Source organism: Gymnogyps californianus, chromosome 9 (genome assembly GCF_018139145.2).
Source record: "Gymnogyps californianus isolate 813 chromosome 9, ASM1813914v2, whole genome shotgun sequence".
NCBI classification, from domain to species: Eukaryota; Metazoa; Chordata; class Aves; order Accipitriformes; family Cathartidae; genus Gymnogyps; species Gymnogyps californianus.
In genome coordinates this window covers 11,695,631-11,723,425 of record NC_059479.1, presented here as the reverse complement: position 1 = coordinate 11,723,425, position 27,795 = coordinate 11,695,631, and the positions used below count along the sequence as shown (strand labels likewise).

The following is a 27,795-nucleotide window of genomic DNA, read 5'->3' as shown; positions in this document are numbered from 1 at the left end:
AATGCTGACTGAGCCCCTGGTGACTCCAAGGCTGGAGCAGAGGAGAAAGTGCAGAGAGATACTGGAAAATTACTGTTTAATTCTTCAGCATTACACTGGAAAATTACTGTTTAATTCTTCAGCATTATGTCTGACTATATGGCATCTGGTAATGAGGGACAGGAAGAGGCTGATAATGAGCCAGCCATCGTGACAGCTCTGCAGGCCTTCTCCTCCCCGGCAGCAGGGGCGGCCAGGGCGCTGGAGGGCTGGCTCTGGCCCTGGTGAGAGTTCAGTGTCCAGTTGGATGCGGGTCCTCAGGCTGGTGCTGCCCATGCCTGGCCCCACAGCCGTCAGTACTCCTGCTGAGTGTTGCAGCCGAGGAACTCTATCCGCAGGGCAATGTGGTTGTGCCACTGGCGGGGGTGTATCCGCACGTAGCGGGCAAAGACGGGGGGCTCCAGGCTATTCATCACTGTGCTGGCATGGTCTTGGTTTGCCTTGAAAATCTGGAGAGGAGAGAGAAATCAGGGGTGTGCTCTCCTCTGCTGGTATAGTGAGCCCATGACTTGAGGACACAACCCAATCACAACTTGGGAATGCTTTAGGGAGGAAAAAGCACAGACTGGCCCACTGCTCTCGCAAAAAATGCTGTGAGCGTGTTTGCTGCCAAGGGCTGTGCTTGCTGCCCCAGGGGTGGCCATGGGCTGCCTCTGGCTGTGGAGCAGCTCTGCCTACCTTCTCTTTGCCGTCCTGCAGGACCAGGCTCCAGTGCACACCGTTCTGGCTGCTGGAGACAGCAAACTCCTTCACAAACATGTGGGTGAAGACAGCTTTGGCACCTTGGGTTATGATTGCAGTCACCTTCTTGGTTACTTCAAAGTCCACCTGCAACCACTCGCTGGGGCTGTTGCTCTGGGGAAGGACAGACTGCCTTCAACCCTTCAGCAGCAATGAGAAAGAGACGTCCATTGCAGCTGAAGCCAAGCTGGCCTGCACATAGTCCTGGGCTTCACCTGCCCTACCAGTCATCTGGTTGGAGCTGCTGGGTGCTAAATCAGTGCGGCAACTCTCCTGCCTGTGTGCAGGCAGCTTGCACGGTGCACGTGGCTGTACACACTCCCCACACAGCCCTGGCTAGGAGAGGTTGCAAGCACTCAGCCTGCCTGCTGGGATCCCACCTGCCTGCCCATGCCCCAGCTGCCTGCCTGGGGATCTCCTTGCATGGGCTACCTTTGGCCTCCATGCATTGGTCCTCCCCTGCAGGTTCAGGCGGGCCTGGGAGGGTGACCAGCTGGAGAAGATGTTGGTGCTGTAGGAGGACGCGGAGATGCGCTGGTCAGGGATCCCTCTGTTCTCCATTCCTAGGGGCACGGAGCAGCCTGGAAGAGAGGAGCGATGCTTGTCAGAGGGGGGAACAGACCCATCATGGAGATGCCTTCTGACTGCTCACTGCTCCAGCCACCCTCCATGCACTTTCCCTGGTTACAGGTTCTCCTGTGCATTGCTGCAGTGTCATGGTCCCTGCACTGCTCAGGGCCCCTGTGTGCAGCATGGCTCTGGCTGGGGAGTGCCAAACTACACCTGCCACTAGTCCCACCTTCTTTTCTCCCTGGAGATTTTATCTAGGAGGAATGTGAAGAATTTGTGCATCTGCCAGGACATAAGGAGAACCTGTCTCCAGGGGAAGGACAAGAATACCTGGCAGGGAGACACCTCGCACACAGTGTGATCAGGTGTGCATGTGCACAGCTGCCTCAGAGCCGGCTGGCAGGCTTGTGGCATGGGGCGACAGCATAGCCACAGCCACTTGTAGCTGCTGGAGAGTCCGCCCTGCTGGTGTACGAAGCTAAAGAAAGGATCTCAGAGAACGACTGCCCTGGGTCACACTGTGGGCCAGAGCAGTCTTGCCTTGGAGTGGCAAAACCAGAGGAAAAGCCAATATTGTCTGTATCTGCTTGTTCCAGACTGAGACAGCAGCTCCCCAGCTATCAGCTTAGCTGCTGCTGGAGGTTTCTGGTGGTTCAGGAAAAAGTGGTGGTGAGAGCTGGCCCCATGGTATTGCTATCTTTAAGACCACAATGAGATTTTCCAGCTTTGTTCCCTCAACATCTCAATGCCATCTCCAGCCTCCTCCTTCCCCCTCCACAACTCCCTGGGAAGTCCTGGAACACATGGAGCTGGCACTCAGCACCCCACTGGATCAGGCCCCAGCTTTGGTGCTTGGTGTCCAGAGGTGGGACGTACTGTTCAGATCGCAGCCGATAAGCTCCATGCGCAGCGTGGTCTGGATGTTGTAGTGAGTGGGGTTAATGCGGATGTACCGGGCTATGATCGGAGGGTTGAAGCGATTTTCTTTCACTCCGGTTGCATCCACATTTGCAAAGAACAGCTGCAGGGAAAGAGACAAAAAGGATTGTTGTACCAGTGGAAAGAGAGCCAGACAGGACAAGGATTAGTGAGGGGAAGAACATTTCTGTCTGACACTTCTGTATCTTATCACCATCCTTACAAGAGAACGGCAGCTCAGGGAAATGATTTGAGATGTGATTCAGACCAAAGAAGTGTGAATGGGCCAAAGCAGGGTGAACCACTGAGAAACAGGAGGAGGAGAAACTTAGGGTCCGTGCAAATGAACATGTTTTTATATTTTCACCAAACAGAGGGGAGAAAAAGAAGAAAAAAAAAGAAGTCAGTCCTGGGACTTTTGAACCTGGGAAAAGTTTTGGCCACAGCTGGTGTACGTGATGGATACTTTTCTTCTCCCGCTGGAATGATCAGCTTATGCATATTTAGGTTCTGGGTTTTTTCTAATGAGTAGAGATCCCCTAAATCATCTGCATCTGTGCAATGTTTTTAGAAAGCCAAATTTGCCTTTGGGGTCCAAAAAGATATTCAGGCAAAATCTTATGCCTAGCTCTAAGTAAGATGCAACATAACGTTAAGTGGTGGTTCTCACAGCCTCCTGGGATTGTAGAAATAGCTCAGTCAATTGAAAATGAGACAGATGGACACAGACAGTAAGTCCCTTGTAGATCTGTGATCTGCAATTCAGTCATCCTGGCAGTGAATGCTCACTGTTCCTGCCCTAATCAAATATCTCAGGGGTCAGGAGATCTCTGCCTTGTGTACAGAACTCCCTAGCCCTCATCACTCCAAGAGACTCCATTCTGGGAAGACACTCTCCTCAAGACCTGTTTGCCTTACCATCTGGGTGCTGGTGGCATTCCCCTTGTATTTCCTCCACCTTTGCCCATCAAGGCTGTAGAAGACAACAAACTGGGAGATGTAAAGGCTGGAGAACTTTTGTCGGGCCCCTTGGGTTTTTATGCCGTGAATAATCATGAGATGCAGAAGGTCCACCTGAGAATGAAAGTCAGGGATTCATTTCTGATGGAAAACCCAAGCCGTGTTCAGGTAATGCACTGTAAACCCATGGAACTGGCTTCCTCGTGACGTAACTGAGCACAGGTTATGAAACTAGTTAAAATAGTTGTTTATAAGGGCACAAGTCAGCCAACAGCTGGGAGAGGGCAGGGAAGAGCTGTTTGGAGAGGTGAGCTGTTCTCACTTGGTCTTTGGGGGATTTTTGCACAATCCGATGCTGCAGCTGGACCATCAAGTGATTCCTCTGCTGCACTGAGGATGGATCTGGGGGTCAGACCAGCAGCAACCATGGCCAGACCAACTGCCATTAGGATCTCAGAGCTCCCCTCCCAGAGCGGAAGCAGAGGAAATAGCAGGACGTAGCTGGGGAGACACTGGCCATCCATGTAGGTCCTTCTGCACAGTGCATCAGCTACGAGCATGCCCTTGCAATGCCCCCAGCGGTGCCTCCAGCCACAGGGCCCCTCTTACCTGGATCCAGGCATTGCTGCGGTCAGTGCTCCAAGCATTGATGGAGCCGGTGTTATCCAGCCTGGCCAGGTAAGGAGCCCACTGCCCTGCGAGGAGAGTGCACAGATATGAGGGTGCTGCTGGCCCCTGGCACTGCCCAGCTTGAGGCGGTGAAAAGTCCATCCACAGGATGGGGCCTGAGGATCACCCTAGGGTTTAGTAGCCACATACAGGATGGCAGTGCACTGACACAATGCACCAGACATGTGGGAAGGCACCTCCAGGTCCCGAGTGGGATGCTGACATGGGCATGGATGGAGGAAGGACTCTGCCAGGGACCCAGTGTAGCAGAGCCTTGGGCAGGCAAGCACGTGAGTTATGTTGGCTGAAGCTGCCCCAACCTCACTTGCCTTCCTTGCAGTGACAACCCCTACTCACCATACTGCCCCGATGCTGTGATCTGAGAGTCTGCAATGTGGCCTGAGGCCAGGCCAAGGGCATTTCGGCAGTCTGCAACCAAAGAGGGAGAAGGAGAGCGAAAACCAGGGAGAGCTGATTAGGTAACAAGGCTTTTGAAGGAAAAGCCTAGGCCTGGTAGCAGCCTCCAGGCTCAGGGAGGTTGTCTCAAGCCTTCAGAAGCCCCCAGGCTTGTTTGTCTCACACCAAGTGGTGGGTTTCAGATGCCTCCACATCCATCCCTGAATTTTAGGGATGCTGGAAGTTCTTGCTCCCGACTCCGATGTCAGCAGCAGAGAGTTCCCAGCATCAGCCACAGCAGCCTCTTGCCAAACTCCTGTCCCTGAGTCCCCAACCTCTCATTCCCATGTCCTGATCTCCCAGCAATGCTGACAAGTGTCTCTTCCTTATACCCATGTCTTGCTCCTGCGCCTTTTTATTGCTAGGCAGCATCTTTTAAAAACAAGTACCACGTCGCTAAAGGAAAGTGTGCCTGACACCCCTGTCTCTCTGTGTGTCTCTTCTGGTCTGCTGAGCACTGCTGTTTGTCTCTTATAATAACCATTATTATTAGCGACTTGTCACATCTTGGCATCTCCGCTGCATGGCAAATGCTTCTGGGGAAAATGCAAATTTGAAATCTTAAGCAGATTTTTAACTTATGGAAACATTTTTCTGGCTGACATTTAATACTCCTTTAGGAAGAGGAGAGAGACTGTCACTGTGTGATAAGATACTACTCTCACAAACCACTTCCCCCAGTGCTTACTTATGGTGAGGTAGAAACGTGTTGTTCTGGGGTGAATGGAGTCAGAGGTTTCCTGTGGATTTTGCAGTTGCTCTTGGGTCTGTTTCTATCAGAGCAACCTGTAGTCAGGCAGTGTCGCTTGCTGCCTCCAGCCATCACTCCATGCCTCAGTTTACCTCTTGACATGCAGCTGGGCACTGTACCTTCCCGACAGCACGGGCAGGCACCAGCGTGTGCATGCAGTTGCTGGGGTAAGTACATTTTACAGGAGGTCCAGGGACCCTCAATTTTGGAAAACAAGATCTCTGGGAGCACATATTTGCAGGCAAATGAAGCTGGTCTCCCAGCCTGCACCCCAACCGTGTCCCTGACTCTGTGCTCCCTGCTGGGCTGGGTAGTGTGGCAAGGGCTGAAGTCGTGACTTTCTTTCAGAGTGAAAACCCAGAAGACCCCACTTGGGCCACCCCAGGGGAAATGCTGAGAGACTTGGGGGAGGGAGCTCAAAAACCTGCTGGCCATGGCCATGGCAGCAAGCGGGCCAGGGCGCAAAGATCACTCACTCAGGTTGTACACGAGGAAGAGAGCACTCATCCCGGCTTGCTGGTGCTCTCCTACTTTGCACTCTACCCGCCAGATCCCAGCATGTGAGGGCCACATCTCCACCGTCCCGAAGACACCTGGCCAGGAATGGAGAGCAGAGCAGAGGGGAGTTACTGGCTGTAATGGGATGCCACAGTGCCAAGCGCTGTGCAAACACAGAGCCAGACTCTTCCAGATCCATTCCCCCTCCTTGCTATCTCCTCACAGGCTTGGCACTTCCTAACAGGCATGGACATGAAGCCCCGGCAGCTGGGGTGTGCACAGTGCCCGCACTGCATCTCACCAGGATAAAGGTTGTAGACTCCCATGCGATACTCCTGGCTAGTCCTGACGCTGAACAGCTGCCCATGAAAGTGGACAGAGTGGATATCCTCAGTGCTGCCCATGTTCAGGAGGTGCCATCGGACCCGTTGCTGCTGAGCCATCACCAGCCCGGGCAGTGTGTCACTCATGTAGCCGTTGATGGCTGGGGAAGGCAGTGGTCAGGAGCGGCTCAAGGCTCCAGGGTTTTTCCGTCCCAGTATAGATTGTGGGATGGAAAGGGCAAGGGCAAGGGTCCTCACCATGGAAGGAATGGTTCCTCTTAAAGTCAGGGTTGTCCTGCTGGATGCGGCAGGGAGGGCGGCAGTTCCTCTCCATGTTCTCCAGGAAGTACCAGCTTTTGGTCTCGTCAAAGATAGTGAATAGCAGGGAGAACTCCTGCACAGCCAGCTGCCGCCTGAACACGAAGCTCAGCACCTCACGGCGGCAGATGATCAGTGGCCCAATGAGGCCCGAGTGCAGGTCCTTCTCCTGCCAGGGAGCCGGGAAAGAAAGGTTTGCCTCGGAGGGGGAGGCAGCGCTGACACCTGCAAGTGGCACAGCAGCGAGGAAAGCGGTGGCCCTGTCTGCATCCCTGGCCTGGCTCCCACTTGTGCACAAGGCATGGCACGTGCAGGGTGGGAAGGACATGCTGGGTTCACTGGGGGATCCTCACTCTGCCCCTAGCTAAGAAAGGCTGTGCAGCAAGTGTTTGCACATGCTTTCAAGAGAAGTGGTGTCTGTCTGTCCAACTGTCCAACAGTCTCTACCCCACTAACCTTGGAACCCATGGGCCAAATTCAGCCAGATTTGGCAGAGAGGTAGGGGACTGCAGAATGCTAGTTCCCTACAAGTCTCATAAGCTGGTACAACTGGAGAAAGGGGGAAAAACCCAATTAACAGAAGGGAAGAGAAGAGAAAGCACCAGCATGCATTCATCACTGTATTAGACACCTGAGAATCTACACAGCCACAGGCTGCTTTCAGCACAGCACCATAGGAAAAGCCTTGACCTCACAGCCAGGACCCAGGCATGCTGCCCATCTCTCCTTCCTGGGATGACCCAAGGAGCAGGCTCCCACCTACCAGGTCCACATTGGAGAAGTAAGCCCAGGCCTTGCAGTCAAACTCCTGTGTGGTGGGTGCCATCTGGGGCAGGACTTTCCATGAGTACTTCCGGAGCTCGCCGGGCTGCACCTTCTCTCCACCCTGCATTGCGCCCTGTGTCTCCTCGTAGGCTTGCAGCGTGGAGTGGAAGGAGAAGGGCCGTGAGGCCAGGTTCTTGAACGTAACCTGCACCAGAGGGAAGGCAAAGCAAAGGGAGTGTGGGAGGGGGCTAGGCGCAGCGCTGAGAGTGCCCTGGACCCTGGGGTTGGATCCAGCCAGCTGGTGGGAAGGAGGCAGCCATGTCCCCAGTGCCCAGACCTCCAGCTGGGCCTCAGGCAGTGGCCAGCCACTGCTGAACCACAAGCTGTGGCTGTGCAGTGTGATCCTCAGTGGAAAGCACATTCTGGTCATGTCAGCAGGATAAGGCCCTCTCCCTGCTCAATGGGAGCAAGGTCAGCTACACTACTGTCTCTGGAGCCCAAAGGTGCTGAATCCATCCTGGTGAAGATTTCAGTGAAAACTGGGCACTTCTCCAGGCATACAAGTCCTGAGCCTGGTGAAGAGCCTTTCACCTCTTCCTTAGGTGGGTGCTGAAGGACCTTTGGTGGTGAGGGAAGACCGAGCCTGCCCTCACATAGAGCACCCAAAGAAGCTGTACTGAACCCTGCTTAGCTCATTACTCTTTTTACAATCCCTTCACCCAAAAGGCTACCCATGGAGCCCAGGAGCTGCTCAGGCTGTGCTGTTGCAGGGGTTGGGTCTGTCTCAGGCTTTGCATCTGAACCCTCTGAGGTTCCTGCTGGCCCCCATTCCTCGAGCCACGGAGGTCCCTCTGAATGGCAGCTCTGCCTCCCAACCTGGTGCCATTCACTTGCCACGCAGGGTGCCAACAGGTTAGCTCCTGCCCCTGAGCCCTGAAGGTGAACCCATGGGCATCTCAGAGCCTGCAGGCCCACCTCAGCACTCCCTCTGGCTGAGCACAGCCAGCAACGGGGGAATTTCAGGTTTTATAGGAAATGGGAACTTTCAATTCACCATGATGACATCTTCAACTTCTGCCCTGATGTATGGCCCAAGGATGCCCAAGTGCTCGTCCAGTTCTCCCCGCAGCAGTGGCTGTGTGAAGGAATCGTCCATGTACTCTCGGAAAACCACCTTGCGGTACTGCCGGAAAGGCTTCCTCCTGCCGCTCCAGGTGTCCCTGCTGGGGTGAGGGCAGTTAAGCAAGTCAGGTGATACTGTTCCATAGGGAGGGCAGCCATGGCAGGGCTGCTACATGGCAGGGGTGATGCAGAGCCTAGAGCATCCCTGACCCACTTGCAAGGAAGCTCAGGGTTGCTGGAGTTACAAAACTCCCCAGGTGGAGGGAAGGCACTGGGAGCATCCTTCCCCTGGGCTGCTTGGCTGGGTTGTACAGTCATAGACCTGTGATCCTGCCTGCCAGGACATGCCAACTCACGCATCATGCCATGCCATGCAGTGCAGGAGGAATACCTGAGGGACAGTCACACTTACGTGGCTTTTAGGAAGTGCTGGGGTCTCTGGTTCCCGTATTCCCACATCACCTCCACTGCTGCAATGAAGTATTGCCGTACCTCCCCCTGGAAGGAGCGTGGGTTGTGCTCGTCTTCCCCGTAGATGTTGAAATCCTCCATGGTCTGCTCTGTGTCACCATACTCGTCATAGTCCGGCTTGTCAGCCTTTGGCCTCGAGGGGCTGGAATGGGTCCCGTTGTTCAGAGCTGGCCTCTCCCTATGTCCTGGGGCATGGTTCCTCTTCCCAGCTGTGCTGTTGCTTTCCCCATCCTCCTTGGGCTCTCCTAGGCCCTGGCCCTCTCTCTTCCCGGTTTCTCTGAGGACATCTTCTGCACTGAGCACCTGCCATCCATCTGGACTGGCTTGCACATATTTGGCTGTTTTTTTGGTAGTGCTGTGGTTGCGAGCAGGGCTGCTTGGAGACAGGGAATAGTTCTCTTTGGAGGCTGGTTTCATAGGGATTTCTTCTGGGCTTTGCCCGGACGTGCTCTCAGGCACATAGGCCTCCTTGGCATTGGCCTTGGTCTGCTGAGACTGAGGACTGAACTGACCCAGCTGCTCTACAGAGTTTGTCTCCTCCTCCATCTGGCTTCTCCCCTGAGGTTGCTCGCTCCCAGGAGCCCCCCAGACAGCACCTCTGCCCGGCTGCATCTTGGCCAAAGCTGGGCTCCGCAAGCCCCCAGCGTGTCCCGCTGCCCCCAGGGAGACTGGGTCCCAGTTTGAGGCCAGGTATGCAGCCACAGGAGCAGCCTGTGTTTCTGAGCTGCTTGCTGCCATCGCTGCCTCGCTCCCCAGTGCTCCCTGCGTGGGGAAGGAGCGTCCACTGCGCTGGGCCCCCTCACTGCTGCTCCGTACACCCCCATCTGTGCTTGGCCTCCCCTCAGGATGCATCTCGTCAGCAGTATCTCCCAGCAGAGCCTGTGGAACATCGCTGCCTGGGTGTAGTCTCCCCTCAACCATGTTTGATTTTTCTTCCAGGCTCTGCTGGGCCACCATCACCTCAGGCAAAGTGTCACTTGATATCAGGGATCTCTTTTTGAAGAGAGTGCTGCAAAAAGGGGAATGAGGTCCACACGCCTTTGGGGCTTTCTTATTCACTGCTGTCTCAGGGGTCTGGCTGGCCAGATCCTGCTCTGCTCTGTTACCCTCAGAGAGAGGCTCCCTGCTGCCAGGCCAGCTGGTGTTGGGAAGACCCAGACCATGCATCAAGCCTCTGCTCTCCACTGACCTGGCTTGTCGAGGCCCCCAGTTGGGGCCACTCATGCTCGGGGCTGGAGCTCTGTGTCTCAGAAACTGTTCAGGGCTGTTTAAGAAAGCATTTGGGAACTGCCTTGTGTCATTGGCCACGACATTCGATTCAGGAAAGGCAAGACTGTCCATCTCTGGCAATTCCTTAGTGGCTGTAGCATCCTGAAACACTGCCTCCAAGATTAATTCATCCCTCTCTTCTGTCATTATATAGCTGGAAGGCTCAAGGTCATTGGTGTGTGCAAAGGTGGTTTCTAGAAGGCTTGTGCCTTTGGCAAGTTCACTGGCTTCTTGTTCTGTGCCACTTTTTGCTGGCAAGGAGTTACTCTCATCTGTGACGATTTGCTCTTGTACAGGTTTGCTGGGTCCCAGGTCTGAGAAAGAAACATTTTTCCCTACAAAAGATTCATAAAAGCCTTGCGAAACCACTTTGTGAGGTCTTTTTTCCAGCCTAGCATCTAGCTCATTTGATGAATAATTGCTTTCTCTGGTGTGACTGTGAACCACAGCATGAGAAGTCCTGTTGTCTTCTGTCTTGTCTGAAGATGCAGAAGGATTGTGCAGTGTGGAGGAAGAGTCATGATCAGTACTTAAAGCTGGTTCTGTATTGATTGTCTCCTTTGACTCGTATAAATTTAAGGATATTTTATCAGCCTCTCTTAGCAACTTGTCCTCAGCACTCTGTGAAGACGTGTCTAGAAGTCCCAGATTGTGCTCCAGGTCGTTCTGGTGAAACGAGCTCCTGTTCTCTTGAAGAGGAGCTTTGCTAGCAGCATAAGCAGTTGAGTCCCACAAGCCTGTTGCATGAGTAGTTGTCTTTCGAGGCTCTGCTTCCAGGATCTCCAATGTACCACCAGACTGGATCATCATCCTTTTTACTGGCTCCTGCACCTCTGAGATTTTTGTCACCTTCTTTCCTGCCAGAGCATCTTCTGGAGCTGGTGTGGCTTGGTGCAGCCATTGCTGACCTTCTTCTGAGCTCACAGTACCATGGACCCTTCCACTGACACTCGCCAAGTGTTCTCCAGGTGGGAGAGCTCCAAACCCTTCATCCTGGCTGATGATTTTTGACAATTCTTCTTCATCTTCCAGGAAGGATTCATAGGACACTGGCTCATAGTTTGTCTCCGACAGAGGAGACATGGAAATATCAGGTGGATGTGGGTTTGTTCCTAAAAGTGTTGATGTACCATTGGAAAGGGGATCAGAAATCCTGCCATTGCTCAGGAGAGCCCCATGGCTGGGTTCTGTCAAGCACAATCTTGGCTTCTCTGTCTCATTTCTGGAAGAGGTGACATTGTTCATTTGCTCATTCACACATGGCCTGCGCCATCTCTTTCTTTTAGAGAAGCCCCTGGGTTGGAAGTCAAAGGCACCCTCCTCCTCCTCCTCGAAATCCACATAATCTTCCCCATCAGGGTATTGCTCATGCTGGCACTGCAAGACTGTGAACTTGGCGTGCATCCCTCGGTCTCTGAAATCAGGATTCAGGCACCCCAGCGTCCAGACGCCTGTCTCAAGAGAGGACAAGAGGACACCATCAGCCCACCACAGTGGAAAATCAGAAGAGCTGCCATCCCCGTGCCGCTCCCTTGCTAGTGCAACCTATATTTTCAGGCAGCCTCTGGTTCATGGTAGTGATTTCATGTTTTCATAATCCCTAGAGTATCTTACAGCTGGACTCACAGGACATCAGGGTTGCTGGCAACATCAGAGCCAGTCCTGATAAGCACCATCATCAGCAGCAGAGTAATCACCATAATCCACGCCCAAAGACACACTGGTGCTGTCAAATACACCTCTCTCCCAGACACAGTCGTCACATCTCTCCCACTCAAGAAGAAAGAAATGAAAAGGCTGCCTCTTGCTCACATCCCCAGCCAACCTGTTTGCTCCCTGCAGCAAGTGCCTCTTCTCCATGCGCCAAGAGTGGGTGAGGAGGTGTGTAATAACCAGGCTCTGACACTGGAGAGAGCTGTCATCTGCTGCTGGCTGAGCTGCTTGCCTGCTTCAGATCAGCAGGCAAAAATCAGAGCTCAAACAGATGCAATGTTTGGCTGGGTTTTAGAAAGCTTCCTGGGGTATTTAGAAACCTTGTCAGCTTGGCTCAGGGTGCAGTGCTCATGACCATCATATCAGTGTTTGCAATCACATGGTAAATTCTGTGTTTCCTCTGTGAGTGAGGAAATGGTTAACGGCACTGCTTTTGCAAACGCTAAGGAAAAAATGCTGAGTGGGGGGAAATAAAACTGAACTCTGAAGGAAATCCTTCCTAGGACATCTCCGTGGTTGTGATTTCTGTCCTTGCAAAGGCATGGAGATAAATGGGATGCTGTGACCAGCAGCTGAACCCACAGCAGGGACAGCACCGCTGCTCCCCTTGACCTCCAAGCTTGGAGCCAAGGGTGCAGATGCAAGGTCCATGGGGCTCACGCTACTGCAGCCAGCTTACTGGCTTGGCAGCATGTGTGACCTTAACGCACTCTATTAATGAAGTAAAATACAGTAATTTAATTTCTTTGATTTAAGCTTTGGAAGGATTTAATCATTGCCTCTCAATTTGCTGTTCCAGCAGGTTGTGCGTCCCTTTGCTCTCAGGGCTGCCAAAATGCGATCGGGTACCAGAGACCTGGCTGGAGGTGCTCACTTATCTCTGCTGTGATGCCAAGCCCATGGTTTATAGAATAGCCCATATTACTAACCTGGCTTTTCCAAACTCATGAAGACCGTTTCTCCAGAAAATGGGAAAAGGGTAAGCACGTCCTCAAAGACCATGTTGCGCTTAAATGTATTTCCAGAGAAGAAGATGGACAGGAAATCTGTTTGGGCCCCAACACTCAGGACATACCAGTACACAACTTCATGCAGGCAGAGTTTTGGTTGAAGGTTGTCAAACACAAAGCCGTTAATAGCTGGAAGAGAGCAGGGGTGAAACATTTCATCAGGACCTGATTCCCCCATGGCTGCTGAGCTGCTGCATGTTCCCTACTTGTTTCCTGGGGCAGGGATGAGCCTGTGTCTGCCAGGGCTTTGTAGGGAGCCCCTGGCCAAGCACTCACTGTGCATCACGTTGGAGGCATAAAACTGGGGGTCCTGGGTATCCACATGGGCTGCGTCAGTGCAGAACCGCCTGATGTTCTCCTCCAGGTACCAGCTGCGGTTCTCATCGAAGACCGAAAACAGCACCAACCTTGTCTTGTCTGACATTATCTGGCAGGCAGAGAGGGAAGCGGTTATTCCTGGTCTAATCAGAGAGCCCCCAGGGCCCAGTGTAGCTGCCAGGTCTTAGCCTGGGTGCATGAGGAACAGTTTACTGCTATTTCACAGGAGTTAGGGGCCAGGTTTGGAGAGAAGGGAGCATGCAAGGGAGGATGGGGAAGGCAGGGACATTGGGACTGATGGTAGGGTTGAAGAGAACAGGACAGACAAATTTGCTTTTACCCAATTATTTTACCCACCGCAGTTATTCCAGCCTTTCAGCCTGGCAGTTGAGGCGACAAAGGAAGGACCCACCTGATTTCCCCTCTGATCCATGGACTTCTTAAAGCAGATCAGGAGGGGCCCAATCAGGCCTGAGGCTGTGTCTCGGACTGGGTCGATGGAGCTGTAGTAGAAACGGGTGAGGCAGCGAGGGTCTGCCTGTGTTGGCCCATCCTCAGTGGTGACCCTCCAGATGTAGGTGAATGACTGGCCAGGGGGGATAGGAATGTCCTTCACATCCTTATCTGGCAACACACAGCCCAAGGGCAGATCAGTTAGGTCGGGGCTGCTCCTGGAAGGGGTGATCCCACTTTTTAAAAGAGCTCAGAAAGGAGGGTTCCTGACCACACAAGTTGCATAGAAAACTAGCCAAACCCACGCCCACCCCGGGATGGCACACTGGCTGCTAGCATGCGCTTGCATGGAAAGTTGATCTAGATAAAAGAAGCCCCTGGGATCAGGTGAGGATGGAGAGGCATATGCATAGTTTTGAAAGCCCTTGAAACTCCTGCAAACTGGAAAATTTACCCAGTCTCAGCTGTGTCTGGGCTCTGGGCTGCCTAGAGGAGTTTGCAGATGAAGGTACAGAGCTGGGCAGAGCTGAAATGGGTGAAAAACAAAGCAAGGAAAGATAGGTTTTTAAGCAAATACAGCTAGACCATGAGAAAAGCAAGGAGGAGATCTGGAAGGAACAGAAGGAAAACTCAAATGCAAATAAATCCTCTGAGCATTCAGCAGGATCCTGCACTGACATAGCCTTAGGAAAAGACCTTTCTCTGCTCCAGGTGCCCAGCTGAGCCGCTGTAAGAGCATGGTTTGCAAAGCTCATGTGTCAGTCAGGGCAGGAATAGCTCTTTTTATTTATACTCCTCTAAAGAGCATCATCCCTGTGGCTCCAGGACCATGACTCGCCCGCTTTCACAGACTTGAATCACTGGCAAAGCTGGTGAGCCATGTCTGGCTGGGGGATGTTGACAGAGGGTCAGGGACAGGGCTCCCAGCTCCCTTGTGTGGCTTGGCTCCTTTAGTCCTGCCAGCCAATGGGCCGCTTTGCCCTTTTGACTCTCCTGAAGGAAAACCTTAATTTAGATAGTAACAGGTGACAAAGCTGACCTAGTTTGCTGAACTCCTTAGCGGCTGCCGTCCTGGTTCTGCCACCTCTGCTGCAGCAGAGGAGCTTTTCTCTAGCCTCTGCAATTGCTCCTGTCATTGTGATGCCCGAAAGGGCAGAGAGGAGGAGGGGAGAGGGATGGGGCACAGTTTTGCCCTGGTGGGATGTGGGATTGCTTTGCACAAGTCATGGTCCTGGGAGCATGCTGGCAGGGGATGAAAGCAGTTCTGGGAAAGGGACCTGGTAACTCAACAACCCCACAGCAAAAACTGCAAATCTGTGAGAGGGAGAGTCTGAATCATAATGAACCCCCGACATTAAAGCAGAGCAGAGGGGAGCCCAGGGAATGAGGACTGTAAGCAAACTGGCAAACACAGGCAGGATCACCAGGATGGTTCCTGCCTCATCAGAAAGTGGAGGCCTCCAGAATGGACCAAACAACATGGTCCAAGCTCCCTGGTTGACAATGCCCCTTCTTCCAGCCATCATCCAAGCCTTCCTTAAAGACAGGGTTACATGGCACCAAGGGCGACATGAACCAAGAATGATCATCATCTCCGGGATTGCAGGGCTCAGGCACTTGGATGGATGGGTTGGACAACCAGTCTTACCACAGGCTGCAGGAACCTCTCCTGGCCCAGAAGAAAGGCAGTAGCCAAGTGATGTCCCAAATTCTCGTGGCCTGCCTTACCTTGAGAGGGCTTCATGGCATGGTATGGCCTTACACTGGTGAGGCCGTGAGGGTAGATGTTGTACGGTCGGCTTGCCAGGTTCCTGAACACGATCTGAAATGAGGACAGCCAGCAGGAACATTTAATGCCTTCTGAACGTTGTGAGCCCTTGAGGCTGCCCTCAGTGTCCTCACAGGGCGGGAAACACTGGGCAGCGGTGCTCTGGGATCGGCTACCTGCCAGTGTCCAACGGGGAGGAACCCGGACATGTCTGGGACCACAAAGTAGGAGTCCGAATAGAAGAAACAACTGTTTATTTCTCTACCAGTCTACACTACCCATCTTTCCAGGAGGTGCCCATTTTAGGGAGGGCATGAAAATATCAGATTTATTAAAGGGAAAGTTGCTGTCTTTAGTGTCACTTTGCATATGAAACAGAAGAGGTCTGTCAATCCAGGCCTCAGAGGACTGAGACACTAAGTATGCACAGTAGTCAACAGCTTCAAAGTGCTCCCCACTTCACTGCATGAAGCCCTTCATTTATTTCTCTAAATAGCTCTGTCAGGGCTTTGCCACAGGCGTTACCTTCAGCTCCGTGCCCACAACTGCACAGGGAACCCCAGGCAGGGAGCAGAAATGTGAAGCTCCTGGAAACCATCCCATTCCTCCAAGCAGCAAACAAGTCAAGTGGTCAGTAGAGGCACTTGGGGAGACACAAGCAACAGTCCCCAATACTGTATGGTAAAAGCACACAGATGGAGAAGAGTGGAGGATGAGAGAACACTCCCGCCTCAGAGGAAGGTGCTGGATGCCATGTGTCATGGATTAATTCACACGATTCCTAAGATGCCCGCAATGAAGTCAAATCAAGGGGACTGGGCCATATCCTGTGCATCTCTGCTGATCTCACCAAGAGTATTTAGCTTTAGCTTTCAGTAACATCTGCCTTTCTGGTGAACTTTGGACATTACCAAACATGACAGCACCTCAAGGCCTTATGTTAGACCTTAGCTGCAAACCAAGAGATATTAGGAGGAACAGCATCAAGCTTTGAAGTTTCCCCTTCCAGTCCCTCTTCGTGGACAGTAATCTCTCTCTTACCTTAAACTGATCTCCAACCTCCCCCTTAATGACAGGCCCCAGAATTCCCTTGTCCAGTTGATCTGACACCTTGCGCTTCTTGAAGGTTGCATCCTCATACTCCACAAACATCACTTTCTTATACTTTGAACCAATCCGCTGAGGGCCAGCCTCCAGGAACAGGCTCGTGATGTTTCTGCAGGCAAGGCAGAGAAAGAGCAAATGGCCACATGTGGGACATTGTCAGAACCAGAGCAAGACCTTTCATCATCCAAGGACCTACACAGCTGTCCAGGGACTACCAGTGCCCAGTGGGGACACCCATCCCTGCAATCACAATATGCATTCTGGGGAGTAATGTTTCAAGTGATTCAGTGCTTCTTTAATGGAGAAAGCTTCAACTAGGTTGCACAGTAGCAGCCTTGGGCTGACACTGCCTTGTCTTGGAGGGAAGTGGTGAGTATGAGAGCTGAGAGCATGGCAGGTTGTCCTGTGCCAGGGAACACCCCCAGTGTGCAGGCATAAGACAACAGAGCAGCTGCCTTTTCTTGCTGCTTGCCTTCTCCAGCAAGGCAAGCCCTAAGCTGGAGAGGACACCTCCTCTGGCTTACCCTGCAAGGGGCTGCAGGTGGGGATTTCTGTCCTGCATGCCGTGCTCCAGCGGCCGCTGGTTGGGATCCCCATCTAGGGCAGAACCCGGTGACCCCACTACCAAGCCAGTCCCAGCCCAAACAGCCTGTGTCAGCAGAGTGATGTTGGGACTGGCAAGAAGTGTCTTCACCATGCAGTACTGACTAAGATACTTCTGCTGAGATATTGCACTTGCATCACCTCTCCCTCCAAGAAGTGGGGCAGCAGCAGGGGCTAATTGCCTCTGCCATCTAGAGCAGGTCCTTCCAGACAGGTCAAGGACACCCACACTCTAAGGCTGCAGGCACATGTCCTGGCTGTGCAGGGCCTCCTGGCTGGATGGTGAGACGGGTCACCAGGCATTGCTGCCTGCTCAGAACGGGCTGACCCCAGAGACCTGGGCAACAGAGAGACAAATTTGGTAAAATGGAGCAAAGCCAGGTCCTGCCTTCCCATGGCCTCCCCAAGACCATCCTTGTCCTGCATCCATACTGTTAGCATTAATAAGGAAGAACAAAACTGTCTGCGCTGGGCAGAAGGAAAATAAATTTCTGGGGAAAAGGGGAAGAGCTGGCAGAACTGCCTCAAGGAGCAGCCGCATGGGCACACATGCCCACTCTCACCTGTCCAGAGATGCTGGCTTCACGGGGGCGTAGTCCCAGTCCATTTCCTCAGCCGCAATGTAGTGAGTCCAGGTCACAGGCTTCTCTTTGGCAAAAGAGCGCACTTGGATCACGTGATAAGTTTCCTCATCTTCTTCAGGGTAATCCATGTCCTCTGGCTCGTCTGACAGCTTCCCCATCTTCATCAGGCGCTCCTCCAGACACTCCTCCACCTTCACAATGGCCTCCATGCCAGCTGGATTCAGACAAGTCGGGCAGAAAGGGTCACACTGACATGCCAGTGCAGGTGCGCACTTCCCCAGGCTCTGCTTGGGAGATGTCCTCTCCACTACTGTCCCCATCAAATGGGCCATCACATGGGTCAATCTATGCCATCCTGGTCACAGGCCAGACTGCACGTGGATGTAACACTATGGAGCAGGAGGGGCCTTGGAGCTGCAGCACTGCATAGAACCCTGAGCCTGGGCCATCCCCTGAACTTCTTTTCCCCCGAGCTCTTGCAGAATAAGGTTACCTTGCTGATGGGACAGTATCTGGCAGAACATCCGAAACCAGCCAGCTGTTCCTGGCATGGTCTGGGCTGTGAGATACGTGGCAGGGGAGATTTCTAGGCTGCTGAGACGGTGGCTTCTCACCACGAATGTGTGGGCTTCCAAGAAGATGGAGTGGACTTCTGGCCCAGTGCCCAACCCAATCACGTGCCACTGGACCTGCTTCTTGAGGCACAGTGTGAGATCTGCCAGGAGAGAAGGAAAGCACAGAGGAGTCAGCACTGTGTCCATCCCTTGTCCCCACTCTTGGTGTCATGGATTCAGAGCCTGACACATGCTGAGTAGAGTCCCCTGCCCTGCAAGGTTGTGGCTTCAAGCTGGAGAAGTCACATGCGAACGTGGACTGTCTGAGCAAAACAGAGGCACAGGGCACATCATCCCCCTGAGATAAGACCAGATTTACAGAGTGGGGGACTTTTTGGCAAGGGCTTTGGGAGGCATGCTGATAGGAGCTCACAGCGGGATGCAGTGGCAAAAGAGGTAGATGTGCTCCTTGGCTCTATAAATAGGGTAATCGGGAACTGGAAAGTCATTTGTCTGATCACAACACTGGCAAGCCTGATACTAAAACATTGCATCTGGGGCAGGGCTCCAGCACGTCCTCAGCAGTAGTTGAAATAGCCCAAAAAGGGCAGAGAGAGGTCACCAGAATTATTTGAAGGCTGGACAAAATTCCTTCCTTGGAGAGACTCAAAGAGCTCAGTGTGCTTAGGAAATGGGAGAGGACTTGACTGCACTGTAAAAATATTTTCCTGGGGAGAAATCAGTGTGTGCTGAAGGGCTTTGTAATCTAGCAGGGAAGCAAATACCAAGAACAAGTTCCTGGAAGCTGAAGCCAAACAAAGTCAAATACAGAGTCAAGCACTTGGTTTTGGCACTGAGTGCGATGATAGGTGACTGGAACAGATCCCAAGAGCCCGGGAGGAGACAGAATGGAGGCCCCGTCCTGAGGCCCTCAGCTCTCCATTGCCACCTCTCCATCAGAAACCTCTCAGGCCAGGTCCTGCAGCCAGACAGGGGGTTGCTGGGCAGAGGTGGATACCTTCTCAAGGGGAAACCCACTGTGCAGACACAGCGGCTGACCATGAGGTCTGCTCAGCTTTTAAGCTCCATGGATCCGCCAGGAGAGGGAACTCAGGGGAGTCTTGCTTTTGCCTTTTATTGGAGAATGGTCAGACCCAGGTGGGAGGCTTCAGGGTGTGGTTCACCAAGGCTGCTGATGGTAATGGCTCTCCTGAGTGTTTCCCAGTTTGCCTTGGAGATTCTTCACTCTCAGGCAGCTCTGGACCTTCTCCCAGGAGAACATCAGAAAATGCCAACTTTTGTCTTCACTGAGACCACAAATGGCCTTTTCTTTTGCTTTTCTGAAGAAAAGGAGGCTCAGGGGAGACCTTATCACCCTCTACAACTACCTGAAAGGACGTTGTAGCAAGGTGGGTGTAGGTCTCTTCTCCCAAGTAGCAAGTGATAGGACAAGAGGAAATGGCCTCAAGTTGTGCCAGGGGAGATTTAAATTGGGTATTAGGAAAAATTTCTTCACTGAAAGAGTTATCAAACACTGGAACAGGCTGCCCAGGGAAGTGGTTGAGTCACCATCCCTGGAGGTATTTAAAAGATGTGTAGATGTGGCGCTTAGGGACATAGTTTAGTGGTGGACTTGGCAGTGTTAGGTTTACAGTTGAACTCGATGATCTTAAGGGTCTTTTACAGCCTAAATGATTCTATGATTCTATTCCCCAAATCCTACAGCGGTGTGTTGTCAGAGCCAGGCTAGTGAGAGCTGAATTTTCCCCTCAATACTACCTACAGCCTCATTCTCAGGGCTACAAGAGATGAAACTCTTCGCTATCAGCACTATTCCTGGAGACCTCTGAGGAGGTCAGCTGCACTTGGCAACACAGACAGCCGGAAACAGGTTCTGCCCCACTGTAAATGGGCAAGGCAGATCAAGGAGTCGAGATGTGTGAGTCCCTCTGGGGTGAACACAGCCTAACAGATCCATCACCTGGAAACTCCTCTTGATGTCCCTTCTCACATCCTTTCACAAGCTACCTTGAGTTTACAGACCTGGCTACGCCCCTGTTCCTAGCACCTCCCATGCCCTCCATCCCTGTCCCCGGCACACCGGTACTTACCAGGCAGTGAGCCATTGATGTAGCCATTGATGGTGTGCAGCTCCGTCCTGTTGTGAGCCAGGGGCTGAGTAGCTGCCGGGGAGCTGGGCTCAGAGTACCAGCTTTTCCCTGTGGAGAGAGGAGGATGCAGTCAGCTTTCACTTGAGAGCATTTCAAAGAAAAAGGAAACCTTCCCACTGGGGTGAAACAGTATGAAAGCCAAAATCCAGGGAGGTCAGATGTGTGGTGCCTGTTGGAAATCCACAGCAGTCCTGGCCACGGCTCTGCATGAATGTGGTGGTGACCATTGCACATGACAGGGCATTACTCCCCCACAGCTTTAGCCTGTGTGATGGGAATAAGGCCAGGGCATGGGATGGGAGAGCTGAGGAGGCTGCAAGCTCCTTGCACCTGGGGAACAGAAGAAAGAGTGGCAGTACTGCAGCAGGAGCACATTGGTTGGGAGGGTTGTACAAGGCTCAAACCCTTGGGGGCAGCTGAGCAGCTGTGCTCACACCATGGCCAAAGCATGCATCCCGGACCAGGCTGAATTCGGGGTCCAACACCAGTTAACAGGGTAGTTACCTTCATCAAACACGGCAAAGAGCATCACAAACTCTTGCTGCGCGTCCTTGTTCCCATCGCTCACCAGGGTCCCTGCAAGATGCCATGGGATGGATCTCTTTAAAGGTCAGCAAGCACCATGCCTGTCTCCCCAGGGAATTTCCTTTGTGCCCTCCAAGAACTGGTAAATCAAGGCCAGGCTGTGGATTACTTTTGTCATGTCTCATGACTGGCACAGCCCTGTCTCCAGACTTGCAGTCCCCAAAAGCCCATGGTTGAGAGGCAGCTGTCCTCAGAAGGCATGGAAAGGTCAGTTTGTGCTGCCTTCCCCTCACAGGCTCTCAGGATCCACTTAGTCACCTGGAAGAGCCCATTTTATCTAGCCCCCTCATCAGCATCGTCTGCGTTGGTCATTTAGTCTAGACATCACTCAGTGGAGAAACTGCTCCTGGTGAGTCACTAGAGCCTGCAGACAGTGCCCTGGGAGGAGGTGACTCGTACCCGTTCCTCTCCAGTGACCACAGAGGGGTCTGGACAACTATCTCCAGGAGATGGCTCAACCAGGGGTGACTAATCCCACCCCAGGTACACTTCTTGGTGCCTTGCACCCAGAAACTATTAACAGTCAGGATTTCATCACCTCCATGTTTACCAAAGGAAGGAGAGCAGGCACAGGTACTGTGGACCAGGCAGTGCCCCAGGTGTCCTGCTTCTCTCCTGCCTGATCCTTAACCCTTGCTGATACAAACTTCCCTCTAGTTCTTCCGACAAAACCCTGTTTGACAACGCACCCTGGCTGACACTGAACAATCACTGCTTGATGAAGCTCTGAAGGAAAGACAAACATTTATGCCTCCATAGCAATTCACCTTACGGATAGATAAGGGTCAGATACAAGGTAGAAGATTTCATCTGTGGTCTGAAATCTTGCAAAGGAAAGAAGCAACCAATTTCTCTCCAGCAGGGAAATCCAAAGTGTGTTTGGCTCCTGCACTGGGAAGGGACTCTTTCAGGAAAGGGCCAAACCCCAAAAGTGCTGTTGTTGACCACAGCTTACTGACTCCACTGCCATGTTCAGTCTCTGGAATGCGTCTTTGATTTTTCTCCTTTTCAATTCACAATTGCATGTGACCTGTCCCCATCCTGTGCTGTCCTTACCAGGTCGGCACACAAGCAGGGCTCCGATCAAACCGGAGTTGATGTCCTTCACGCTGTCGGTGTTGGAAGAGTAGGAGTGGGTCAGGCATGATGAGTCGCCATCCATCGGGCCCTGGTTTTCCTGGATTTCCCAGATGTATGTGTGTGTCTTCCCTGGATCCACACTGTCACCCTGCTTCTCTGGCTGGCTGGTCTCATCCTCATACCCTGCACCTAAAGCCAAAGGAACAGCCAGATGTCACTGAAGGTTCATCCCCAACACACCATAGCTACAGAAATGCCTCTTCCCCCAATCCAGAGCACAGCCTTTCTCCACCCCAGCCCCCGGGGCCAGCCTGACTCCCACCGGCAATGGCTGGTCTCAGGGCAGGGAGCAGAACTGTGCCGGAGACTCGCTTGTTGGGCTGTGCACCCGCCACCTGCCCTGACGCTTGAGGGTACAGTCGTCCTGGCCCTAAGCATCCAACCTCAGGTTCAACTTATGTATTACCTCTATAACTGCTATGGGTTTGCTCTGGGCTGTTTGCTCATCTCAGCTCATTTCTGGGCTGGGCATAGTCTTGTTCCCCCAGGCTAAGCCATCTCTGTGACTGTCTGTCCTCGTAGAGGGACATGAATAGGAGGGTTAGGGAGGGACGCTCTCCTTCCTGGCAGGCAGGCGGCAGAGCGGGAGGTGCTGCACAAGAGCTTGCAGCACCTGGCTATTGTCCGACTCACCCTCCGATGCCTTCCAGTAGGACACCCCGACGGCGTGGATGTTGTATGGGCGGGATGCCAGGTTCTTAAACGTGATGACCACCGTGTCATAGACTTCTGCTCGGATGGTGGGGCCCAGGAGACCTGGAGGGGGGAAGACAACAGGGTGAGGCAGCTGGGGTCAGGCAGCTCACGCCCAGCCATTGGCCCCAAAGGATCTGGGCTTTCCACCTGCACAATTAGCAGTTGTCCCTCACGGCAGTATCAACTGCTCTGGCACCAGCAAGGCTCCCTGCATCCCCAGCAGCTCTGCCATAATGGGACTCTACCCAGGTGCTTTCCCATTCCTGGCCCAGGAGCTGCCAGCACCCAACCCAGGATGAGTTTGGCCGCTGTCAAGGAGAGCTAGGGCTCACCGCACTGTGGGTGCTTCTTACCCATCCACGCTGGCTTGGGCTTGGGCTGCGTGAACGAGGCATCAGGGTACTCCACAAACACAGCCTTCCTGTACCGGGGAGGGACACCAGGCATGGGGAGCCGTGGGCCCGGGTGTCCCGACATGCTGCAGGAGGAAGGAAAAGCCAAGGCTGATTGTGCAGCCCTGTCCATGGACGGGCAGCAGCCATCCTCTTCCTCCCCTCCCTGCCAGCTTGCCTGTGCTGTGCTGGCCCCGGGGATTGCTCACCCTGTTGTGTCCTTTGGGTTTCCTGACAACCCCCAGGTGTGTTTGGAAACATTTTGCTCAGCTCATGGATGATAACATGGCAGTGATTAATGTCATGGTGTTAGTCACGATGGAAGAAGACACAAGGGCAGGAGGCACAGCACCGTACCCACCTGCAGCCGTGAGTGGGCACAGCTGCAGGCATCACTGCCAGCCTCCTGCCTCGTGCCTTGCCTGGCTTCATGCTTCCCTGCCAGCAGAGACCCAGGGCACTGGGAGTGCTGAGATAGCAGTGCCATGGTGGCCTCTGCCCCACAGCCACCCCCTACCCCATCCCCAGCACCTTCAGGTGTGGCAGACGCATCACATCATGTATAACCTCAAGCATCCTCCCGAGCTCCCCCCAGGAAAGAAACGGTGTCAGGCTGCATGGCAGGTCGCGGCAGTTTGCTCTGCAGTCCAAGCAACATCCCCACGTTCATTTCTTTTCTGACCAAACTGGGATTTACAGCCAGCCCCTAAAAAACTACTTGCAGCAGAAAGATAAAGGAGCCTTGAACGTATTTCACACCCCACTTATCTCTGCTGGCCACTTTCTATCTGTAAGCGGCTTAACAAATTCATTTTCCAAAAGGAATTGTCCTGGTTTCAGCTGGGATAGAGTTAATTTTCTTCTTAGTAGCTGGTACAGTGCTGTGTTTTGGATTTAGTGTGAGAATAATGTTGATGATAACACGCTGATGTTTTAATTGTTGCTAAGTGGCACTTAAGTTAAGGATTTTTCAGTTTCACATGCTCTGCCGGCAAGCAGGAGTACAAGAAGCTGGGAGGGAGCCTAGCCAGGACAGCTGACCTGAACTAGCCAAAGGGATATTCCATACCATAGAATGTCATGCTCAGTATATAAACTGGGGGGAGTTGGCCGGGAGGGGCAGATCACTGCTCGGGCATCGGTCAGCGAGTGGTGAGCAATTGCATTGGGCATCACTGTTGTGTTTTTTGTTTCCTTGAGTTTTATTTCTTTTTTTTCTCTTCCTTTTTTTTTTGTTATATTCCTTTTCATTACTTTTATTATTATTAATTATATTTCATTATTATTATTGTTAGTATTATATTTTACTTTAGTTGTTAAACTGTTCTTATCTCAACCCACAAGTTTTACCTTTTTTCCCAATTCTCCCCCCCATCCCACTGGGAGCAGGGAGTGAGGGAGGGGCTGCGTGGTGCTTAGTTGCTGGCAGCACATTTATCAGGATAACAAAGCCATGAATTTCTCCAGGGATTTTAGAGGCTGGCTTATCAGCCCCAGGACTGAGACCATTTCCAGTAACCAGACAGACTGCTTCCAGCCTTGTTTTGTTTGGAGCAAGAGCCAGGTGGTATTTTCTTCCCTCTGAAGAAGCAGGGAGGATTGCTCTCCCCCTCTGACTAAGCCTTCATTCAAGCAGCGGTTCCCTTTGCAAATCTTCCTCAAGAGGAAGAGGAAGGAGCCAGAGTGACTCAAATTTAGGAAAGGGCGACGCACACTCGCCCCCACGCTGCTGGCTGGAAGTCACCTGCAGCCGGAGGATGCTGTGGGGAGAGTGGGGTTCACCCTCCCCGGGGGGCAGAGCAGGACAGGCTCCCATGTAAACCCCATGCACGCATAGCTCCTGCCTTTCCCACCACAGCTATAACCCTGTGTTCAGGCTGGCAGGAAGCCCCCAGCACACAGGGCCCCAGTGAGCAGGGCCACTGCATTCAGCTGACTTTGCCCACGAGCCGTTATCATTCCTGGCTTGATGGCAGGAGGGTCTGGACCAAGCTTTGCTCTCCAGGGTGACCCCACACTGGGAGGTGGCAGTGCAGCGGGGTCGCTGGCACTGGGCTGTTCACTGTCGGGAAGCTGCGCCTTATTTTCTAACTCGCAGAAAGCCCAGCTTTGAAAATACATCCCTGAGATATGAGAGTCTGGTTCTGCTAATTCTGCAGTAAACAAGGCAGAAATCCTCTGGAGCCAGGAGGATTTTACTGGCATGCAGGGGCATGGCTGGGAGGAGACTTGGTGACACCAGGGCTCAGCGCCAGGTCCCAGCTGGCACAGCAGAGCCTGACAGCCTTTGCAGGGGACGAGGAGGCAGAGTTCGGCACATGGACATCTGATCCAAGTGCTTCTGGCTGGTCCTCTGCACTTGGGGTCCCCATGGACTTCCTATCCCAAGGGCGGGTGAAGCCAAGGCAGGGAGATAAGTTCCTGGCGCCTTCGATCAGCATTGTTAGCCGCAATATCTGTTCATCTCTCAGAGCCGGGAGACAGCCAAGGTAAACACCCTGCGTTGCCGAAGCACTCAAACATGGGCTGCTGCTACATGGCCGCCAGCTCCGAGCCAGAGCTGAGATCCTTGGGGCCGTCACAGGATGTGCTGGTCCCGGCTCTGACCCTGCCGGTAGGGTTGTGTTTGGGAGGAAGAGAAACTGAAATCATGGGGAAGGCGTAAGCAGCTCTGGCCTGGTGTGCCATAGCCCATTCATTTGGAAGAGCTTTCCACAAACATGCCAGAGAAACCACTGGATACATACAGGGGTTATGGAGGTCCTGCCTGGAGGTGCACCTTTGGGGGCTGCCATGAGATGCTGGTATCACGAGGGAGAATGGGTGGAGCAGAAGACACTCCACACACAGCTCAGAGGCACCCCAGCTCCGCTCTCCTGGCTTGCTCCTGCATGCTCCTTCTCCCCAGCCTGGCTGTTTTCCTGGGCCGTCCCTGTGGGGGGGGAACCAGGCTGAGGCTGCAGGGCCAGGGAAAAGGGACCGTCATCCAGCTGGCAACAGCCATGCTGAGCAACCCACGGTTCCCACCATGGCTCCTCCTGGAGCCGCACTGTCCAGGCGTGCCCTGCCTCTCTGGGGTGGAGCACGCCACCAAGTCCCTCTGAGAAAGCCAAAGTTATCTTTCCCCGTTTTAGAGGACAAGTGACCTCAGACTGCCTGCCAATGCCCAACTTGTCCGCAGGGCCGAGCCAGGTCCCTGAGTCACTCCCAGGTCAGAAACAGTGTGCAAGCACATCATTAAAGCCAGTGCTGAAACGGAAAGCCACAGGGTTGAATTAACAGCATCAGTGACTTCACCTCTACCATAGCCTAATGGATCCGAGTGCAACGTTAGTAAAAGCGGGGGGGTGGGCATTAGTAAAACAGGGGGTGCTGGATGCAATTTTCCTACTGAAGTAACTAAAGCGGGGAAAAAACAACGTAACTCTGATATAGTGACTATAGCAGCTAGTCAGGCTGACCAGGCTCATCACTGGAGCCTGACCACAGCTCCTTGCTGCTCAAGCCAGTGTGGGTTGGAGATGGGGCTGTGGGCTGACATCGCCCCAGCACAGAGCCTGGGGAAGGGGATGTGGCAGTGAGGCAGAGGGGAGGGGTATGGCTTGATCCACAGAGGATGTAGCTGTCCAGCTCTGCTCCCCATGCTGAGCAAAGAACAGCCCATTCTCAGCCGTGTGTGTCCAAGCCAAATGTGTCTCCAGACAACACCGTTGCAATGCAACGGCCACTTTTCCTTCCTACTCCAAAGTATTTGGGCAAAACCACCATGACTTCCTCCCTCTTGTCACTATGTACAAACACCATGCTTTGCCCAAACACTAAAAATTATTTTCATTCCCTAAAGGAAAAATTTCAGCCCCAGCAATGTAATGTACACAAAGATATAAATAACTAAAGCTGGGTTTTACCAGGGGCAGACACAGTGGAGAGCCTTTGCTGCTCTGAGTTAGTCAGGAGGGCACAGCCAACCTCCATCTGCGGCCCCCAGGCAGGGAAGCACAGGACCCCATCTCCCCTCGCATCTCCCCAAAGCTCCCAGGATGCAGAGCAGAAGAGAAAGCTGGAGAACCAGCTCTTGACTTTAAAGGGTCACAGGCAAACGGCATTAAGATAAAGGAATGCAGAGCAGTAGCACAGAGCAGGTCTGCATCTCTCTCTGCAATTTATCCACCTGTGCATTATCAGGGGTTGCACGTAGTGACAACTCATTGCACAGAAACACCCATTCCCAGCTGTACCAGCAGCTCAGTGCACCCACCCTGCCAGGTTGCCCCCATGCACCTGCCTGCCTGGACCCAAGCTCTCAGTGCTGTGCATGCCAGGGTGGGAGAACACCCACAGCAGGGTGCTGGAACTGCAATAGAAAGAGCTTTACCCTGCAGGCGCTTGCAGCACGGAGAGCAGGTCGCTGTGTGTGTAGTCCCAGGCGGTTTCCACTGCACCGATGTAGTATCTTCTGACTTTGCTGATGCCCTCCTCAACCAGGCAGAGGAGCAGGAGGCCATGCAGGGCTCCCACCAGCATCGTGCCCGCCAGCTGGGAACTGGTCTGGCTTCAGGAGGAAAAGTGAAAAGGAAGGAATGAGAAAGGAAAGAGGAGAGAGAAAAGCCTTTATCTTCTCATCCAGCTGTTGTAATCCACAGGAGATGATGATTTAAAGCCAGCACCCACAGGCTCAAAGTGCTGGAGAATTTCTCAAAGACATCAGGAGAGGAATCACTCGAGTGGGTTAATGCAAAGAGGAGCGTCCGAGCGATGGACTCTCCCTCTCTTCCTCTGGGGTGGCAGTGACGGGAGGAGAGGAAAAAAGAAAAGGAAAGGGAAGGCAAGC

General features: G+C 53.1%; 1 protein-coding gene across 3 annotated transcripts; it reads right to left on the bottom strand.

Moving 5' to 3' along the window:
* Positions 1-75: 75 nt before the first annotated feature.
* On the bottom strand, positions 76-27,538 carry F8 (coagulation factor VIII). Of its 3 annotated transcripts, XM_050901478.1 has the most exons (27): positions 27,340-27,538; positions 22,926-23,050; positions 22,510-22,632; positions 21,793-22,005; positions 20,656-20,727; positions 20,092-20,199; positions 17,920-18,141; positions 17,406-17,640; positions 16,174-16,348; positions 15,093-15,186; positions 13,324-13,535; positions 12,870-13,020; positions 12,513-12,722; positions 9,685-11,321; positions 8,543-9,390; positions 8,063-8,228; positions 7,007-7,213; positions 6,184-6,412; positions 5,904-6,086; positions 5,581-5,697; positions 4,255-4,326; positions 3,838-3,923; positions 3,187-3,342; positions 2,227-2,371; positions 1,213-1,361; positions 718-894; positions 76-488 (listed from the first exon to the last, which is right to left on the bottom strand). In XM_050901478.1, exons 1-27 carry the CDS (start codon positions 27,486-27,488, stop codon positions 333-335), a joined length of 6,417 nt encoding a protein of 2,138 aa, XP_050757435.1. In that variant the 5' UTR covers positions 27,489-27,538; the 3' UTR covers positions 76-332. The 3 variants fall into 3 exon arrangements, with proteins under 3 accessions (XP_050757435.1, XP_050757434.1, XP_050757433.1); XM_050901477.1 differs by having other exon boundaries at positions 8,063-8,231; positions 8,543-11,321; positions 13,324-13,530; positions 15,088-15,186; XM_050901476.1 differs by having other exon boundaries at positions 8,543-11,321.
* Between the last annotated feature and the right edge of the window lie 257 nt (positions 27,539-27,795).

Excerpts from the sequence above, each read along its gene's own strand:
- F8 (XM_050901477.1), bottom strand. The coding sequence starts at position 27,488 with ATGCTGGTGGGAGCCCTGCATGGCCTCCTGCTCCTCTGCCTGGTTGAG. Across the intron at positions 13,021-13,323 it reads TGGATCAGAGGGGAAATCAG|ATAATGTCAGACAAGACAAG; the intron begins GTGGGTCCTTCC and ends TCTGCCTGCCAG. Across the intron at positions 6,413-7,006 it reads ACTTCTCCAATGTGGACCTG|GAGAAGGACCTGCACTCGGG; the intron begins GTAGGTGGGAGC and ends GCTCCCTGGCAG.